At 45.4% G+C, this 18,847-nt stretch overlaps 1 protein-coding gene across 2 annotated transcripts in view; it reads left to right on the top strand.

The window, feature by feature from the left end:
- LOC121541613 (breakpoint cluster region protein-like) overlaps positions 1-18,502 on the top strand; it is a 128,980-nt gene extending 110,478 nt beyond the window's left edge. For both annotated transcript variants that reach the window (XM_041850767.2, XM_041850766.2), the window contains exons 9-24: positions 98-238; positions 4,553-4,674; positions 4,901-5,066; positions 5,278-5,397; positions 5,562-5,637; positions 5,915-6,025; positions 6,311-6,385; positions 6,958-7,055; positions 9,388-9,519; positions 12,256-12,315; positions 12,818-12,927; positions 14,344-14,483; positions 15,161-15,295; positions 15,405-15,510; positions 15,832-15,994; positions 16,118-18,502. In XM_041850767.2, the coding sequence (XP_041706701.2) occupies positions 98-238; positions 4,553-4,674; positions 4,901-5,066; positions 5,278-5,397; positions 5,562-5,637; positions 5,915-6,025; positions 6,311-6,385; positions 6,958-7,055; positions 9,388-9,519; positions 12,256-12,315; positions 12,818-12,927; positions 14,344-14,483; positions 15,161-15,295; positions 15,405-15,510; positions 15,832-15,994; positions 16,118-16,207 (1,845 nt within the window). In that variant the 3' untranslated portion in view covers positions 16,208-18,502. The remainder of the gene's footprint in view (positions 1-97; positions 239-4,552; positions 4,675-4,900; positions 5,067-5,277; positions 5,398-5,561; positions 5,638-5,914; positions 6,026-6,310; positions 6,386-6,957; positions 7,056-9,387; positions 9,520-12,255; positions 12,316-12,817; positions 12,928-14,343; positions 14,484-15,160; positions 15,296-15,404; positions 15,511-15,831; positions 15,995-16,117) is intronic.
- The last annotated feature ends 345 nt before the right edge of the window (positions 18,503-18,847 follow it).

Raw genomic sequence — 18,847 nt, 5'->3', positions numbered from 1 at the left:
TTGGTTTTAACTGCCAATCCCAATACTTTAACACAGGCTCTGCTGTAAGACACTGTAACTCTGTGTCTCTGGGTGGGTGTGCCTTTCCACTCTGCAGGACTTGCTGAAGCACACGCCCTGCAGCCACCCGGACCACCCCCTGCTCCAGGACGCGCTCCGCATCTCCCAGAACTTCCTGTCCAGCATCAACGAGGAGACCACGCCCAGACGCCAGTCCATGACCGTCAAGAAGGGAGAGGTGAGGCGCAGTGCTGATCTAGGAGCAGTCTTTCCTTTTAGGTCATAATGAATAAGATGACATGGACAGGGGGGACCTGATCCTAGATCAGCACTCCCACTCTGAGATGATTTATGAATACAGGCTCTGCTGTATCTCTGTTGTTGAATGTTCTTAAGCAGATAGACTCTGGTAGATTGAACATTGCCCTGCCCTCATAACGACCTGGTAGTGATTCCACTGAAGGGGGGCCGTATGGGATGACCTAATATGGTGTCAAACGCAATATATGCCCAAATATGGCAATAATAAAAAGTCCCCTGCACATGCCTATTAGGAACCCCACTGTTTGCTCTCTGTGCTGGATCTCCATCCCTCAAACCCAACATCTTCCCCCTAGAGACCACCCGGGTTGGAGTTGCACATGAATGGATGTCATTTGATTGACAGCTGGCGTGACACCGGTGTTCATAATGCCCCATATCGAGCCTCTTATCTCTGACTGGGGAGTACATATTAATTATTAATGTTGAGGCTCCTCCCTGCCATTACTGCACCCCATCATTACCCCCCCACATACACACCCTTATCCTCATGGGCCCCATTCGCAGCTCTGTCTGCCCAGACCACACCGATCATCAAATATTGATCAAGGAGTACATCGAACCAATGGGCCTCATTATATTGTGCTTTAGCAGCTAGTGTGTGAGAATATGCCTAGGGTGTGTGTGTGTTTTACCCCACTATGTTAAGATATACACAAATATAGCATGTGGCTCCCTAAATAGTGCACTACTTTTGACCAGGGCCCATAAGGTTGTGCACTATATAAGGAAATAGGGTGCCATTTGGGACTCATACAGTCGACTTGGGATATCTCCAGCTTTACAGGAATGTCCAGTCACTATAGGTCAGCTTTTTTTTGTGCTATTTGAGCCTTTTATACACAATTAATTGCTATCATTGGCTATTCAGAAGAATGCTAAATCGACAATACTTCCAGTGCATCGGTCCAACACTCACTGAAAGCTGTTGAGGTCTAAATAGCAGTGGTCCTGTGGTTAGCTCTGCTTTTGGACCGGCTCTTAGGTTGTCTTGACTTGAGTGTGTAACAGTGGTTAAGGAACTGAACCATCCAAGTGTGGACTGATAACCAGATATAGTAGAGCGGTTGTGGTCTGAGAGAAGAGGTTGTGATGGCAGCGGTAGATGACACTCATCTGGAGCAGGGTTAGAGAACCTAAAGTGTGGTTTTGGAGTTGGGGTTAGGGTAGAGTTAGGACTGTAGGTTTAAATGGGTTGCTGTCTGGATCTGAGCCACTGAGCTATTGTGTGACATTCCCTTTAAGAGGGTCCAAAAATGTTGACAGGTTAATTTAAAAAGATTTTAAAAAAACATGTTGATATAAAAGTATTTCCATTGTAAGTCTGATATGGAAATGTAGTTGTACTGACTAAACTAACTGACACCTCCCGAGTGGCGTAGTGGTCTAAGGCTAGCTGTGCCACTAGAGATCCTGGTTCGAATCCAGGCTCTGTCGTAGCCGGCCGCGACCGGGAGACCCATGGGGTGGCGCACAATTGGCCCAGGGTAGGGGAGGGAATGGCCGGCAGGGATGTAGCTCAGTTGGTAGAGCATGGCGTTTGAAACGCCAGGGTTGTGGGTTCGATTCCCGGGACCACCCATACGTTAAAATGTATGCGCACATGACTGTAAGTCACTTTGGATAAAAGCGTCTGATAAATGGCATATTATTATTACATCCCTTGTCTGATACTGTGTCTGAGTGGAGAGGTGTACTGTACCTATAGGGTTGGTGTTGGTGAAAGAGGGGCCATTTTACATTTTAGTCATTTAGCAGACACTGTTATCCAGAGCGACTTACAGGAGCAATTAGGGTTAAGTGCCTTGCTCAAGGGCTCATCTACAGATTTTTCACCCAGTCGGCTCTGGGATTCAAACCAGCAACCTGACCTTTAGGTTACTGGCCCAACGCTCTTAACCGCTAGGCTACCTGCCGCCCCTCCCCAATCACACAGTAGTGTCATGCAGTAGATTGTAACCTGTTGTGCTTTGTTCAGTGGAGGCGTGCAGGAGGAGAGCAGCACATGTGTCACCCAGGGGCCCTGCCCAGCCAGATGGGGGGGTGTAGAGGGGTGGGGCCAAAAATAAGATGCTTAATTAAAATGCAAATGAGCCTGGTGGCCTCTGAAGCCTGACTCTCTCTCTCTCTCACTCTCTCTCTCTCTCTCTCTCTCTCTCTCTCTCTCTCTCTCTCTCTCTCTCTCTCTCTCTCTCTCTCTCTCTCTCTCTCTCTCTCTCTCTCTCTCTCATACTCTCTCTCTCTCTCTCTCTCATACACTCTCTCTGTCTCTCTCTCATACACTCTCTCTGTCTCTCTCTCTCACACTCACTCTCTCTCTCTCTCTCTCGCTCTCTCTCTCTCTCTCTCTCAGCCAGTGAGGAAGTTATCTATCACAGACCATCATGGCTGCCTTCATTATCTATCTAATGAATAATTAGAGCTGCCATTGGGAATTAGTAAATTAGCAGTGTCTCATCTCCTTGGCAGGGATATCAGACTGAATGTCAATCAGGCTGAGGACTGGCACAGAGCAGGTGTCCTACCATGCGTCTGTGGTGCCTGTGTGATGTGTTGCTTTCTGGATCTGAGCCATTGTGTGACATTCATTTTAAGAGGGTCCACATCATAGAATTAGGAATTAGAATACTAGAATGGACATGAACCTTCTTATAAGGGGATAAAGGTCAGCCATGTTGGTCAGGGAGCCAGTGCTGTCACAAGATATTGTGTAAAATAATGAATTTGAATAAATTATCTGCACAGCATTTTTGTTAGCTAGCTAGCCAGACAGTTTTAGACGAATGTACTGCCAATATGCCAACATCCCATTCAAATGCAGTCAATCCACAGCCAAACGTTGGCTGAAATCAGTTGATGATAGATAGGACTTAGACAAGTTGTAAATGCAATAAGTACTGATATTGTATCATATAATAGTAATTTAATAGGATCTCTATGGTCCACACATACTGACTGGTACAGTAACGGCCCTGCATTTTGCTGGGGGAGACCCTGTTAGGTGTGTGTGAGCGTGGATGACTCACACACACAGAAGCATATTCTCCTCCTCACCGGTGTTATGGCAGTGGTAATGACTGATCATTCAGGAGAGGTGCCCACAGGGGGGGGGCTGGGGGGAGGGTGGCAGGTTGACATTTATTGGGATGACGCATGTACTAGAGGCAGCTCTGCAGTGGTCACTAGCTGGCACAGTCATAACATCTGATTTAAACCACACCCTAATGCCTAACCCTAAATTAAGACCAAAAAGCACATATTTGTTTTCATGAATCTGGAAACCGCTCAGTTCTGCATCCTGGGCAAGACTCATGACAATAAACGTCAACCTGCGGGAGGGTGGGGGGAAGAGGGGGAGGGCTACGATTGGCTGGGGCTGGCTGTGACATCATGCTTCGCAGGCCCTGCTGCCACGGTGATGTGAGGCTGGGGGATCGCTGGTGCGTGGCCTGTGCGGAGAGGGGTTGAGAGGGGGGAGACGAGGGAGGAGGGGGGTTGCTTGTGTACCTCTACCCCTCAGGTCTAGCAATATTAGACCATTCATTGTAGGGAGTGCAGTAAATCTGTAAATAGTTCTATGTTTTACCTCTTCAGAAATGCCCTGGGCATATGATACATAGTCATGCCTCTGACTGTCCTCAAATGATCTACAGCAGGGCTGCCCAACCCTCTTCCTGAAGATCTACCGTCCTGTGGGTTTTCAGTCCAACCCTAATTTAACACACCTGATTCTACTTATTAGCTGCTCAACAAGACCTTAACTAGCTGAATCATATATGCTAAATTAAGGTTGGACTGAAAACCTACAGGACAGTAGATTTCCAGGAAGAGGGTTGGGCAGCCCTGATCTACAGTATGTGCTTTGATCAAATATGACCTCCTTATGTTATGTTTAAGTATGCTTTACTTAGAATATCCACCTCAGGTGCTGTAAACATGCTGGACCTGTTCAGAAATGTACCCCCTATAGTCCTTCATGAGGTTAGACAAGGACGTCATATAGAACATTGTTCAGACATTGGCCCTCTATGCTGGTTCATTTTATACCCAGAGCTGTAAATGTACAGCTGTGTGGAAAAACAACATGACTGCCCCCTTCTGGTTCATGGTGGCATAACAGGCCACACAGCATCTCAACCAATGCAGATTAGGAAGTTGATGATATTGCTTGATTAGCTGATGTATAGATTTGTTCTGATGACTGATGATGGCTGATTCTGTGATTCTGTAGAACCGCCAGCTGCTGAAGGACAGCTTCATGGTGGAGCTGGTGGAGGGAGCCAGGAAGCTCCGCCATGTTTTCCTCTTCACCGACCTGCTGCTCTGTGCCAAGCTGAAGAAACAGATCGGAGGGTAAAATATTTTTCTGTTTATATTTCACTCTTTTTTTCTTGTTCTTTTAACATATTCCAGGAGTGTCTATCACAGGATGCTAGGATTTCATATCTCCATCTCTCTCTCTCTCTCTCTCTACCCCCCTCTCCCTTTCTCTTTACCTCTCTCTCGTTCCCTCGTCTCTCCCCCTCTCTTTTTCTCTCTCTCTCTTTCTCTACCTTCCTTTATCCCTTCCTCTCTGCAGGAAGAGTCAGCAGTATGATTCCAAATGGTACATCCCTCTGTCAGACCTGACCTTCCAGAACGCAGATGACTCAGAGCCTCTGCCCATCCCCCAGGTGCCTGACGAGGAGCTGGATGCCATGAAGGTCAAGATCTCTCACATCAAGAGTGAGATCCAGAGAGAGAAGGTATTTCACATATAGTGTATATGCACACACACACACGTATGAATGACACACACACACACACACAGTGATACACCCACGTATGCACACACACATGCATGCACATACGAACACACAGATACACTCTCACACACATGCACTCTCACACACACAAGTCAGTAAATGTAGTTGACAGGACTTTTGCAAATGTGTTGTCTCTGTCTGTGACCTACAGAGAGCCAACAAAGGGTCAAAGGTGATTGACAGGTTGAGGAAGAAGCTGTCGGAGCAGGAGTCTCTTCTGCTGCTCACCTCCCCCAGTATGGCCCTCCGAGTACACAACAGGAACGGCAAGGTGAGCCCCCTGTCTTCCTCTGTATCATCATCAACAACAAATGATCATCATCACTATCACCCTCTTCATCATTACAATCATCATCAACAACAGCAACATTATCATCATCATCTTTGATAGGCTGTATATGAGTGTATTGTATCTAAGTGTGTGCTGTGTTTCAGGGTTACATGTTCCTGATGTCATCAGACTATGAGCGGGCCGAGTGGAAGGAGACGATCCGGGAACAGCAGAAGAAATGTAGGTGTCCCTCAGTATTCTAATGTTACTAAACTTGCTCTTCAGGAGCACTCTGTAAGCAATGTGTGTTTGAGTAAGGAGCAGCCATTGCATCAGATTAGATGAAGATGGACAATAATGTGACCTGAATTCCATGGTGTGTAGACCAGTGAACCAACCTTCTTGATGCATTGAAACCACTAATATTTGCTCACATGCATCGTTAACTCCCATACTGTACTGTGTGGGTGACTGACCCCTGACCCTTGACCCTGTGGTTGTATGGTCCCTGTCCCAGGCTTTAAGAGCTTCTCCCTGACCTCCATGGAGCTACAGATGTTGACCAACTCCTGTGTGAAGCTGCAGACCGTCCACCACATCCCACTCACCATCAACAAAGAAGGTCAAGGTACCAGATGTTCCTCAATGTTCTGCTCTGAGGTCTTCGGTCAGTTGCATCAACTATGTGGAGAAACATTCTATGCAAAGAAAAATAAGAACAAAACAGAAGTTATTGATGTCATAACAGTTTGCAGTTTGAACATGTTTGTAGTTTTTGGTCTCTTTTTAGTTTAGTTTCTAGAGTGAAGATAATATAGTTATTTTGGGTTCTTTATGGTTTCATTCCCCTTTCCAATGTGAACATTTCATTCCTATCTAATCCTTCATCTCTCTTACCTGTGTGTATTTCCAGAGGATGAATCGCCTGGCCTCCATGGATTCCTGAATGTAATCGTCCACTCTGCCTCCGGCCTCAAACAGAGCTTGAGTGAGTGACCCTCCCCCTCGAAGGGTCTTTATATTGTACATAGTTTACAGGAGTAATAACACAGGCATTAGGCTACAATCCAAATGGCACCCTATTCCCTTCATAGTGCACTACTTATGACCAGGGCCCATAGGGCTATATAGGGAATAGGGTGCCATTTAGGACGACACCCTTACTGGGGACACAGCTGTCCTGTAGCACAGGCATAAACATTAAACACACCTGTTCTGGTAAATGTCATATAATTTGATAGAGGTTACTGATAGCACAGAAGTTTAAACATATGTTCAACATATATTGAATGTGATTTTGTAATAACTTTGTTATTACATTGTTCTCAGCGACATTACTATGCGTAACTTTTATGACAATTAATTTACAGAGGGTATCACAGAGCTCACATTGAGAAGTTTCCCTGAACAAAATGACAGATTTTTTATTCATGTTGCTAGGATGGCAATATCCATTCTAGTGTTCTATTTAATTCTGTGAGGTATCGTCATAGAGACAACAACTAGTCCTAGTCTTTTGGGTGAATCTAACTGTGACTGTATCTCATCTTCTCCTCTCAGATCTGTACTGCACGTTAGAGGTGGACTCCTTTGGCTACTTTGCGAACAAAGCCAAGACGCGGGTGTATCGCTACACCACAGAGCCCAAATGGAACGAGGTAAGAACTTATTACCCGACATATGCAGAGTACAGTATCAGCATTTTTTACTACCAAGGCCATGACATCTGGTGTTGTGGCGTAAGTGTCTTAATGAGAAAGCCTAACAGCAGAGAGCCCAACTGCAGCAGATGTTTCACATCCAAGCACACACACACACACAGTCACTTATTACCAGAGCTGAACACCGCAAACACAAAGTGCTTGTGCGTCATGAGAGCTATGAGAATGCGCACGACAGCTTTGAGACACAATCAGCGAATTTGTTCATCTGCAGCAGAAATGTTCCATCAGGCTCAAGGAACTGCTTCTGCTGCTTAATTACTTTGCTCAGCAAAGTGGAAATAGTGTTAGCTAATGAGGAGCTTCTGATGATGACTCATGTGTGTGGAAATGTTAATGGAATGCGTTGCGGCCCCGAACCATGTGGAAACCATATGCAGGGTGTTCTTTTACATAATTAACGGGAATCTCCATCAGCGGTCCATTCTGCTATTCACAATGCGTTTACATTTACAGCACGTAACTGCTAACGTATACAGATTAACCCTATTGAGACTTTCATGCCAAAGACTTAACTACTTAATGTAAAGAATAACTGCATCTCTTCTTCTGTCTGCTCCCTTATCAGAGTCCCACAGTAGATGGGCATCATCTTCACCAGTCCTGAAACCCCTAATTCTTTACATTGGTCCTTCGAGGAATTACTGTAAAGCTACTTTAGGCTATGTGGTTTTGGTATGCAGATAGGCCCCATAAATCTATGTGGTTTCTGTGGCGTTCTCTCTCTCTCTCTCTCTCTCTCTCTCTCTCTCCACTCTCTTTCCTCCCTTTCTCCCCCATCTCTCTCCCCTCTCTCTCTCCTCTTTCTCTCTCGCCCCCTCATTTCAAATGTCATATGTCTATATACAGTGTTGTAACGATGTGCAAATAGTTAAAGTAAAAAAGGGAAAATAAATAAACATAAATATGGATTGTATTTACAATGGTGTTTGTTCTTCACTGGTTGCCCTTTTCTTGTGGCAACAGGTCACAAATCTTGCTGCTGTGATTGTACACGGTGGTATTTCACCCAATAGATATGGGAGTTTATCAAAATTGGGTTTGTTTTTGAGGGAAATATGTGTCTCTAATATGGTCATACATTTGGCAGGAGGATAGGAAGTCCAGCTCAGTTTCCACCTCATTTTGTGGGCAGTGTGCACATAGCCGGTCTTCTCTTGAGAGCCAGGTCTGCCTACGGTGACCTTTCTCAATAGCAAGGCTATGCTCACTGAGTCTGTACATAGTCAAAGCTTTCCTTAATTTTGGGTCAGTCACAGTGGTCAGGTATTCTGCCACTGTGTACTCTCTGTTTAGGGCCAAATAGCATTCTAGTTTGCTCTGTTTTTTTGTTAATTCTTTCCAACGTGTCAAGTAATTATCTTTTTGTTTTCTCATGATTTGGTTGGGTCTAATTGTGTTGCTGTCCTGGGGCTCTGTGGGGTCTGTTTGTGTTTGTTTACAGAGCCCCAGGACCAGCTTGCTTAGGGGACTCTTCTCCAGGTTCATCTCTCTGTAGGTTATGGCTTTGTTATGGAAAGTTTGGGAATCGCTTCCTTTTAGGTGGTTGTAGAATTTAAGGGCTTTTTCTGGATTTGGATAATTAGCGGGTATCGGCCTAATTCTGCTCTGCATGCATTATTGGGTGTTTTATGTTGTGCACAGAGGATATTTTTGCAGAATTCTGCATGCAGAGTCTCAATTTGGCATTTGTCCCATTTTGTGAATTCTTGGTTGGTGAGCGGACCCCAGACCTCACAACCATAAAGGGCAATGGGTTCTATAACTGATTCAAGTATTTTTAGCCAGATCCTAATTGGTATGTCCAAATGTTATGTTCCTTTTGATGGCATAGAAGGCCCTTCTTGCCTTGTCTCTCAGATCGTTCACAGCTTTGTGGAAGTTAACTGTGGCGCTGATGTTTAGGCCGATGTATGTATAGTTAAGGCCGAGGTCTGACAGAATCTGTGCAGAAGATCTAGGTGCTGCTGTAGGCCCTCATTGGTTGGGGACAGAAGCACCAGATCATCAGCAAACAGTAGACATTTGACTTCAGATTCTAGTAGGGTGAGGCCGGGTGCTGCAGACTGTTCTAATGCCCTCGCCAATTCGTTGATATATATGTTAAAGAGGGTGGGGCTTAAGCTGCATCCCTGTCTCACCCCACTGCCCTGTGGAAAGAAATGTGTGTTTTTTGATAATTTTAACCACAATCTCTCTCTCCCCTCTCTCTCTCCCCTCTCTCTCCCCTCTCTCTCCCCCCCTCTCTCCCCCCCTCTCTGTACTCCAGGAGTTTGAGATAGACCTGGAGGGCTCTCAGACCCTGAGGCTGCTGTGTTATGAGAAGAGCTACAACAAGACCAAGCAGATCAAAGAGGATGGAGACAGCACCGACCGCATCATTGGCAAAGGACAGATCCCGGTACGTCTCTGAGTCACCGTAACACTGTAACGGCACCATGGTGACATAGCCAGATAACGTTATGGTTATGTCAGTGTGGTGAGATTGTTGTCTGAATGTCCTAGATGTGGACTGGACACTGCTGAGTGCTCAGCTGATTCGATTAATGAATTAGCTTATTATGTAAGTAGTAGGATAGACTGTCTACAGTGATTAGATGTGTTTTAGATTAATTTAATAGAAAAACATATCTTAGAGGGTAATGTGTCAGTAAACCATCCTGACCGTGTTTGAATCAGGGTCCATAATTCATGTGTTCTACCTGTAGACGTCATGTCCTGAATACACCTCCGATGAGTCTGATCCAACCTGATCTGGCAACCCTGTCTCTCCTGCTGAGGCTCTCACACTTTCAATTGCAAATGTGTGTGTGTGTGTGTGTGTGTGTGTTTTTTTTTTGCTTGTGGGTTTTGAAGGATGGAGTACTGGATAGGGGGCTCACTGGTATAGGCTTTGTGTACATAGCCCGTTTTGTTTCAAGGAAAGGCAGGTATCCTTGGTTAGTGTTTCAGAGCCTCTGCTTGGATCTGGTCCACTTCTGGGGGGTGTACTGTTCCCTGTTCCCCTCCCCCCTCCCTCACTCGGCCAGGTGTGTGTGTGTGTATGAAAACTTGTCAGTATTCAGTGGTGTACAATAACACACATACGTTTACCCGACCTGGGGCAGTCTTGTAGGGTGAAGTTGCCCCTAAACGCTGCTCTTGGGTCAGTTTTGAATTTCCCCACGAATGGTTAAAGTGAGGAATGGGGAGGGGTAGCTGATCCTAGATTTGTACCTAGGGGGAAACTATACCGCAGAGCAGAGGTAGTCATGGTGGCTGGACCCAGGTAGTTTCTCTCTGGTTTGTCGCTTGCTCGTTAATCAAACAAAGCTAAAATGTGGATATCCATCTCCCTCTAGGGCAGGGTTCTTCAATTCCGGTCCTGGAGGGCCGAAACACCTCTGTTTTTCATCCTCTCCTTCTAATCAGGGGCTAATGCAGTTCACACAGAAACACACACAGCAGGAAGCCATGTTGCCAAAGCTGAGCAGCTTAGTATGAAAGTCCCAGCAGATTATTTATTTATTTATTTTGACAGTGAGCCCTGTATGCGCATCAATACACACTATTCAGATCAACTTTTCACCCAAACACACAAGGTGGGAATGTGGTGCACTGGGCTCGTCCAGTGGGGGCGAGGGGGGACACCCAGTCCCAGTGGAGAGAGTGGTTGGTGGGGTTATCCAGGGCTTCACTGGGGTCTATTGGGGGGATGGTGCATTTTACATTTTACACTAACGCTAACTTAAGCAGAGGGATTAGCTGTTACTAATAGAGGAGAGAGGGAAGGAAAGGAGGCGGAGACAATGGAGAACAGAGGGGAGGAGACAGAGGCGCAGAGGGAGGAGTTTGTCGTCCTGAAATGCAATCCACACTTGTGTGTATGAGAACGTACTTTAGCTGGCGATCCTGGCACACACACATCCACACACACTCCTCAGAGCGAGCGATTCAGGTGTGTGTAGGGCGAAACAGAGCTTTTCCTGGACCACTGGAGACCATTATGGCGGGGCTGAGTTAGGCTACACACTGGGACTGGACACAGAGAGACAGAGAGACACCGTGCTGAGACTACAGCTCTACTGATGGAGGAGGAGAAAAGGAGAGGGGCAGTATGGGCCTGATAAGAGCGTCTACCACCAACTCCCTAAATCTACAGAACTTGTACACTAGACTTTGTCAGTCTTTGTCAGTCCCTCTACACAGGGAGCCATGGTAGATGAAGTAGTTGAGGACAGAGGAGATGGGATGCAAGGCCTGCACTCTGTTGGCCAGACACTGCAGCAGTGTCAGTGTGGAGGGCACTAGGGAGAGGGGAAAGGAGGTCCCCAGCCTGGGGTGAAGGGAGAAGCTGTGGAGAAGTATACGCATTGCCCTGCTGAGAGGCAAGGTAACCCCCATCACTGGAGGACGACTGATGTCCGATGCTTTGACAGAAGCAAATAATATACAGGGAGGGGAACGGTGTGTGTGTTTGTGTGTGTTTGTTTTTTTTGTCTACATTCCAGCGACAGACAGCCCATGTTAGCCGTCCTTTCAGTTTGCACAGTGACATACTGATCGCCTTTGGCTCAACCTCATACAGCCAACGTTTCCTTGTCCTTTTACTTTTTTGATGTGCTCGTGCGTACTTTCCTCTGTTGAACTGATACGGACCTAGAGAGGGACCCTACGGGTGTACTGTTACTGTAATGGCCCAGGAGATTGAGATGATTCAATGAAGTGCTGGGAACATGATCCGGCGCTAAACGTGATCAGATGGAGCTTAGCCAAGATGGGGATGAGGGAGAAAGGTACACGATGAACTGTGTGTTTGGTGTGTAGTGTGGTGGGGTACGGTGTGCCCGGCTGAACTCAGTCCAGATGGCAGGATCTGTTTCTCTGTTTGTCCAGAGTGGACAGGAGGATAATTAGATGACTAATGTAGGAGGTGATAGGGGCCAGATTCGCTGACCAACTGAAACCTGAGGCTGCACTTGAATGCGTTATAACGTCACTGTGTGAAGAAAATTATAAACAATTGGTGTATTCAGTCCTAGGGAAGAAGGTAGCCTAATGGTCTTGTTTTTTTGTCTCTGTGTCTTTATGAGTCTGTTAGTGTCTGAGTGTATTGGTGTACTAACCAAGGATTTTGTTCTGTTTTTGCCCCATCCAGCTGGATCCGCAGACGCTCCAAGGCAAAGACTGGCAGAGAACGCTTATCCCCATGAACGGGGTGAGTGTGTGTGTGTTAAGGTGTCAGCCCCGTTGAAGGGATGAGTCTGTAACGTGTACGCTGGGAGTTGGGAAGCAAGTACAGGGAGTGCATTTAATAATACATTTAACAAAACAAGAAACACGAGTAGCGTAGAGACATGAAACACAAACACAGAGTAAATAACGCCTGGGGAAGGAACCAAAGGGAGTGACAGATATAGTGGAGGTAATCAGGAAGGTGATGGAGTCCAGGTGAGTCTCATGAAACGCAGGTGTGCGTAACGATGGTGGCAGGTGTGCGTACTTGTGAGTGAACTGGCAACAACGAGCGCCAGAGAGGAGGAGCGGGAGTAGACGTGACAGAGTCTGTGTTTGTGCCATGCCATGTGATCCTTTAAATGTGTGTTTCTTATCTTAACAATTATCTAAACGTATCTTAACTGATCCGTATCTTATCTTACTTCTCTTGTCAGTGTAAACTGGTTTAAACTGTCATTTAACCCTTTCTCTCTCTACTCCAGATCGAGGTGAAGCTCTCTATGAAGTTTACTAGCCGAGAGTTCAGTCTGAAGAGGATGCCGTCACGTAAACCCATGGGCGTGTTCGGAATCAAGATCTCCACGGTGACCAAGTGAGTTCAATAGTCCCCTCATATAAATATATCCCGAACACACTCCCTGACCACCTGGCCATCTATACAGTAACCATGGAGAAAGCCTGCCGTAAGACAGCTGGTGAACGCAAGTGACCCAAGTGAATGTCACAGCCTAATCTAAGAGCCAGAGAACCTCTCTGAGGAAAGAAGGAGGGAGAAGATGGGGAGGGGGGGGGAGACGGATGGACAGGATTCCCTGTTGAGATCGTGAGCCTCTCATCCCAGATAATCCCAACTACATTCCCATGTCACTACTCACTCACTCCCCCAGGCACCAGCCCTGGTCAGGAACTGACCTCTTCCCCTTCTCCTTTAGTCTAATAAGAGACTAGAAACATTGTTTCTGGTGTACAGCTGGCAAAGCTTCTGGCAAGCCACTGATTAGAGTGGTCTCTGTCTGCATCCCAAATGGCACCTACTCCTTATACAGTGCACTACTTTTGACCTGGTCAAAAGAGAGATTGTGATTTTAGGGAAGGTTAATGTTATTGATAAGAAGTCAACTCACAGTCTCCCATAGATGGAAGAAACGATGTTCCTACTTGCATTTCTCCTTGTGGACACTGCTCTGAGGTTGTCAACAGAGAATAAAGAGAGGGGGTACGGTTGAGGGGTAAATAGGGACCATGAAAGACGGGGTGAAGGGACATTCAGATTGAGTGTGAGAGAGAGAGTGCAATATGTAGTTAAACAGTAAGGGACAGTTGAGGCAAAGATGGTGGATAAATAAAGATAGTTCACTCAGGCCATTTACCATTGAATAAAATGGCCAGTTCCTGTCTACTTAAGGGAGTGGCTCTCCCATAGACACCAATGCGATAGCAGCTGGGTCTGGTCTACTTAGTTCATTGACTTCCATTGAAACAGAAAAAATGAGGGAGTGGGGATGTCTTGCTTCCTCTTCCGTCTCTGGTTGAGGCCAGGCTTGTGGCCGATGTTGGTGAGTGACGCTAATTGGATTGCTGGTAATGAGCGGACTAACAAGGTTTAACAGCAGAACCAATTAAGGCTGTAGAGACAACATGCCACCAATAACACCAACAGAGAACCACCACCATCACTACTGGGACTTAGAACAACTACCTAGCTACACAGAGCTGCCCGCCAGCTCGACCTGCCCATATGTAGTACATGAACCCACAACAAAACACACAGTGGTAATTGTGCATTTTGTATCCATAATAATAATAATAATAAACATGATAAAGTACACAGCCGATGTGTGTTTATATTTTGGGTTCACATACTACAACAATGCAGCGAGAGACAACAGTACAGTACACACATTATTGTCAGTGGGAATATCCAACCAAAAAATCCTTTGGTGAGTGTGTGTATCCCCATGCCCTCTGGTATGCCAATCCTTAATTGTGTGTGTTTTCCCCATGACAGACGGGAGCGCTCCAAGGTGCCCTATATCGTCAGACAGTGTCTGGAGGAGATTGAGCGGAGGGGGATGGAGGAAGTGGGCATCTACCGGGTCTCAGGGGTGGCTACAGACATCCAGGCCCTGAAGGCTGCCTTCGACACCAGTGAGTACCAATACCTTACTTCCCCCTGGCTCCCCCTCTCAGTGGAGCCCTGGACCTGGGAATAGGCTACAGTATAGCATATGGATACTCTGTGGACGTTCTGTAGCTTGGTGGAACCAGCTGTGATACGTGAAGTGAAATAGAATAACAAATGCAGCCATCAGTCTGGTTCTATCAGGCTGGCCTCTCTGTGCATTCAGTCTGTTGGACTGACTACTATCAAATCCATGTGTCCTGCCCTGCTGTTTCCCCTAGGTGAACTTCTGATTATGGTGCTCCGTTGTTGGGAATCATGGGTACATTTTCTGGTTTTGCTTTTAAAAAAAAGACTAAAAGAGTTTTAGTGCTTAACCCAGTTTTCTTTCTTCATTTAGGCTTACTAATTCCTATGTGTGGGTGTGCTAGTTGAGCATGTTGTGCGTGTGTGACCTTGTGTGTCTGTGTGTGTGTGCATTTGTGTGAGTACGTATATGTGTGGTGATTTCTCTGATTACGACATTTACAGCTTGCTTTGGGGAGCATGTTGCGTCCTCAGCCAGTGTCTATCTGCCAATGAACTGAGGTGCAGTGTGTTTTTGTGAATGGCAGAATTGACAGAGGCTATATGTCTCCTGCTCCATTGTTGCCATGGCTACACTTTCTGCCTGTCTTTCTGAGCTTTGTCATCTTTCCCACAGACAACAAAGACGTGTCTGTGATGATGAGTGAGATGGATGTGAACGCCATCGCTGGCACTCTGAAGCTGTACTTCAGAGAGCTGCCAGAACCCCTCTTCACTGACGACCTGTACCCCAACTTCGCAGGAGGCATTGGTCAGTCTCATGCCTTTGACAGGGCCAACAGCAACTTATACCTATAACATTATCATGGGATAACTTAGCACTCAGGTTAATGTGTGAATGTCTGTCTCTCTTTCTGCAGCCCTGTCTGACAGCGTTGCCAAAGAGAGCTGCATGCTGAATCTACTGTTGTCGCTGCCAGAACCCAACCTGGTTACATTCCTATTCCTGCTGGATCACTTGAAGAGGTACGCACAGACATAGGGCTATGTACAGACATAGGGCTATGTACAGACATAGAGCTATGTACAGACATAGAGCTATGTACAGACATAGAGCTACCCCAGACATAGAGCTACCCAAGACATAGAGCTACCCCAGACATAGAGCTACCCCAGACATAGAGCTACACTTAGACAAACACAGGCATTTAGAGACAAACCGATCCCAAGCAAACAAGCAGAACCTAAACTCTTTATTCGATTGCGTAATAGAGTGATTGTTATGTCCTTTCACGTGGTGTATTACCATGAACCACCATTCACCCTCTGTCTCTCCCCGCTCCCCAGGGTGGCTGACAAGGAGAGCATCAACAAGATGTCCCTCCACAACCTGGCCACAGTGTTTGGCCCCACCCTGCTGCGGCCTGCAGAGAAGGACAGCAAGATCCCCACCAACCCCACGCAGCCTATCAGCATGGGAGACAGCTGGTCCCTGGAGGTCATGTCACAGGTAGGCGATATAGTCTCTCTCTCTCTCTCTCTTCCCCACCTCAATCTCTCTCTCCCTCTCTCTCTCCCCCCATACTTCTTATTTGGTATTGATGTCCCTCTAACTGTCCGTCTGTCCCCCCAGGTCCAGGTGTTGCTGTACTTCCTCCAGCTGGAGACCATCCCCACGCCGGACAGTAAGCGTCAGAGCATCCTCTTCTCCACCGAAGTGTAGAGGGTTCCACAGGGAGAGAGAGGGTGGAATAGAGACTCAAACTGAGTCTACAGTACAGTATGTCCATTTGGGAAGGCTACTGAGAGTGAGAATGGCCCTAGCTGGACTGGACTGCAGCAGGAGATTTCTTTGCCACTGATTCTGGCCGTATCCTGCAGAGGGCGCCACCACCCCCTCTGAGAACAAGAGTTGGACACCAATCCCTCTGTTGTACCACACATCTTGATGATGATAATGCATTATTACATCACACCAAATTGCTAGTGTGTCTCTCTGTGCCTCTCTGACGTAACATATCCTCCTCTCTTCGCTCTGTCTTTTCACTCTCATGTTGAAGCGATACAGCTTGTGTCTGGAATGAATGACATTACTGAACATGCCTGATGCAAGCACAAATGAAACACTTCAATTTGACACTGATCAGCATGTAGGGGAACATAGTGTCCCAGGTTAGTTTTTTGGGGAGGGTATTGGCTCCTGCTTAGTAGGCAGAGAACCAGCTATTGTGTAACTTACCACAGATTCTGTGATTTCTCATCACAGTTTTGAGCTTCTCCCCTTTAAGTTATTGTTGTGCAAGGTCATTCTCCGTTTTTCTCAATTTGGTTTGAAGATTTATACTGGCAAAGCAGCACTTCAATGCTTTTATTGTTTTAGTTTTATACTGTATGCCTCTTCAGAAATAGCCAGATCGTGATGAGGATCGCATACACGGTATATTTGTTTTGGACAATTATGAAGGCAAGAGCCTGTAGAGCATTTTGTTTAGCCATCTCAAATGTTGAGTTATTTCTTAATCCACTGCTGAAGAGATTCAAACCTTAGGTTTTACACATGCTACATTGGGACCACAATGCTAAGAGGGTTATGTTGAAAAGGAACATCTGGGTTCTCTGAAGAGTTTTGAAGAGGAACATCCAGAGCTGCCAGGATCACCACACAGTTGTCCCAGGAATCCAACACTCACACAAAAAGTGTGTACAAGGTAAACAAGCCTCGGACAAAGACTGAGAGACTGCAAGAAAGGCATTTGTGAAAAAGGAACAGTTGACAGAAACAGATTCTTTGTATAGATTATAATAAGACTGCCTACAGTTTGGACCATAAAGCAATTCCATCTATTTGTGTTGTTTGTGTCTCAAGTAGTCCTTATTTTAAATATCCAGGAAGAAATATATTTTCTAACATAGGAGTTTGTCTGCAGTCATATCTTTGGTCCGGAGATGTCATAGGAGATCTTGCCAAAATAATCTGTTGTTTGGGATTTTTTTTTTAACACAATTGTATTTACAGATACATTACTTACATAATTGTAAAGCTGTATTTTTTTTTATTTTACTTATTTTAACAGTGTAATAATAATTGTTATGAGCATAATTTATTTTGGGGGTCAGATATCAACATGTGTTTGTTCTGATTTTATGAAGAAAGTGGTATAGGTTCAGCCTTGAGTCCTGGAGGTCTGAGGTGATGGGAGATCATATCCTGCTTATGTAACCAGGATGTAGCCTTGTGGGAATAACTGCAGTTTTGTCCAGCCTATTGTTAGCCATTTATCCATCATGAAGGTAACACTCCCTCTATGATTTTTAAATGCCGCTGTAGAAATGTCACAACCCCTCTTCATCTGTTGGGTAACCTTCCCATTGAGTGTCCCAATCCCCAACCACCAACCCTGAAATCTCGCTGTGTTACTGAAGTAGTAAACAAAACAATACATTTAGTAGTATACAGTACATACGATAACATGTTTCCTCTCTTCAACTGTCTCTGTGGTCTTGTAAAAGTAATTCTCATGTAAATGAAGGTTAATTCACCTATTTCTAATCGTTTTGATTTGATTTGCAGGCGCTCTACATTTTTGTCTAAAGTGGACCATTCTGTTGCTTTTATGAAGGAATACTTGTTTATCCTCTTTTCAATGAAGGTGACCTATCCTATTCTCTCCAATATTTTTGAGGTGTCTGGACAGCTGTCTTAAACCGTCCCCTACACCCCTCCCCCATGGTCTGCCTGATAGTAACCCACCAAAGGGACCTGGAAAAGAAAATGCTCTTAGAATATTTTGTTCAGAAGGAAAAAAAGAGAAGATTATATTAGTATGGTTTTAATTTCAGTACCTTGATTTAACATGCAGGCATGTTTGATTACATTTATTTTCTTCACTGTGTTGTCATTTACAGTGAGCTCCGAAAGTATTTGGACAGCGACACTTTTTTGGTTGTTTTGGCTCTGTACTCCAGCACTTTAGATTTGAAATGATACAATGACTATGAGGTTAAAGTGCAGCATTAATTTGAGGGTATTTTCACCCATATTAGGTGAACCGTTTAGAAATTACAGCACTGTTTGTATATAGTCCACCCATTTTAGGGGACCAAAAGTATTGGAACAATTCACTTATATGGGTATTAAAGTAGTCAAAAGTTAAATATGTATTTAGACCCATATTCATAGCACGCAATGACTACATCAAGCTTGTGACTCAAAAAATGTGTTGGATGCATTTGCTGTTTGTTTTGGTTGTTTCAGATTATTTTGTGACCAATAGAAACGAATGGTAAATAATGTATTGTGTCATTTTGGAGTCACTTTTATTGTAAATAAGAATAGAATATGTTTCTAAACACTTCTACATTA

The sequence above is a fragment of the Coregonus clupeaformis genome, chromosome 27, assembly GCF_020615455.1.
Source record: "Coregonus clupeaformis isolate EN_2021a chromosome 27, ASM2061545v1, whole genome shotgun sequence".
Taxonomy (NCBI): Eukaryota; Metazoa; Chordata; class Actinopteri; order Salmoniformes; family Salmonidae; genus Coregonus; species Coregonus clupeaformis.
Note: the sequence above shows the minus strand (reverse complement) of the source record. Positions and strands in the feature narration are given on the sequence as shown.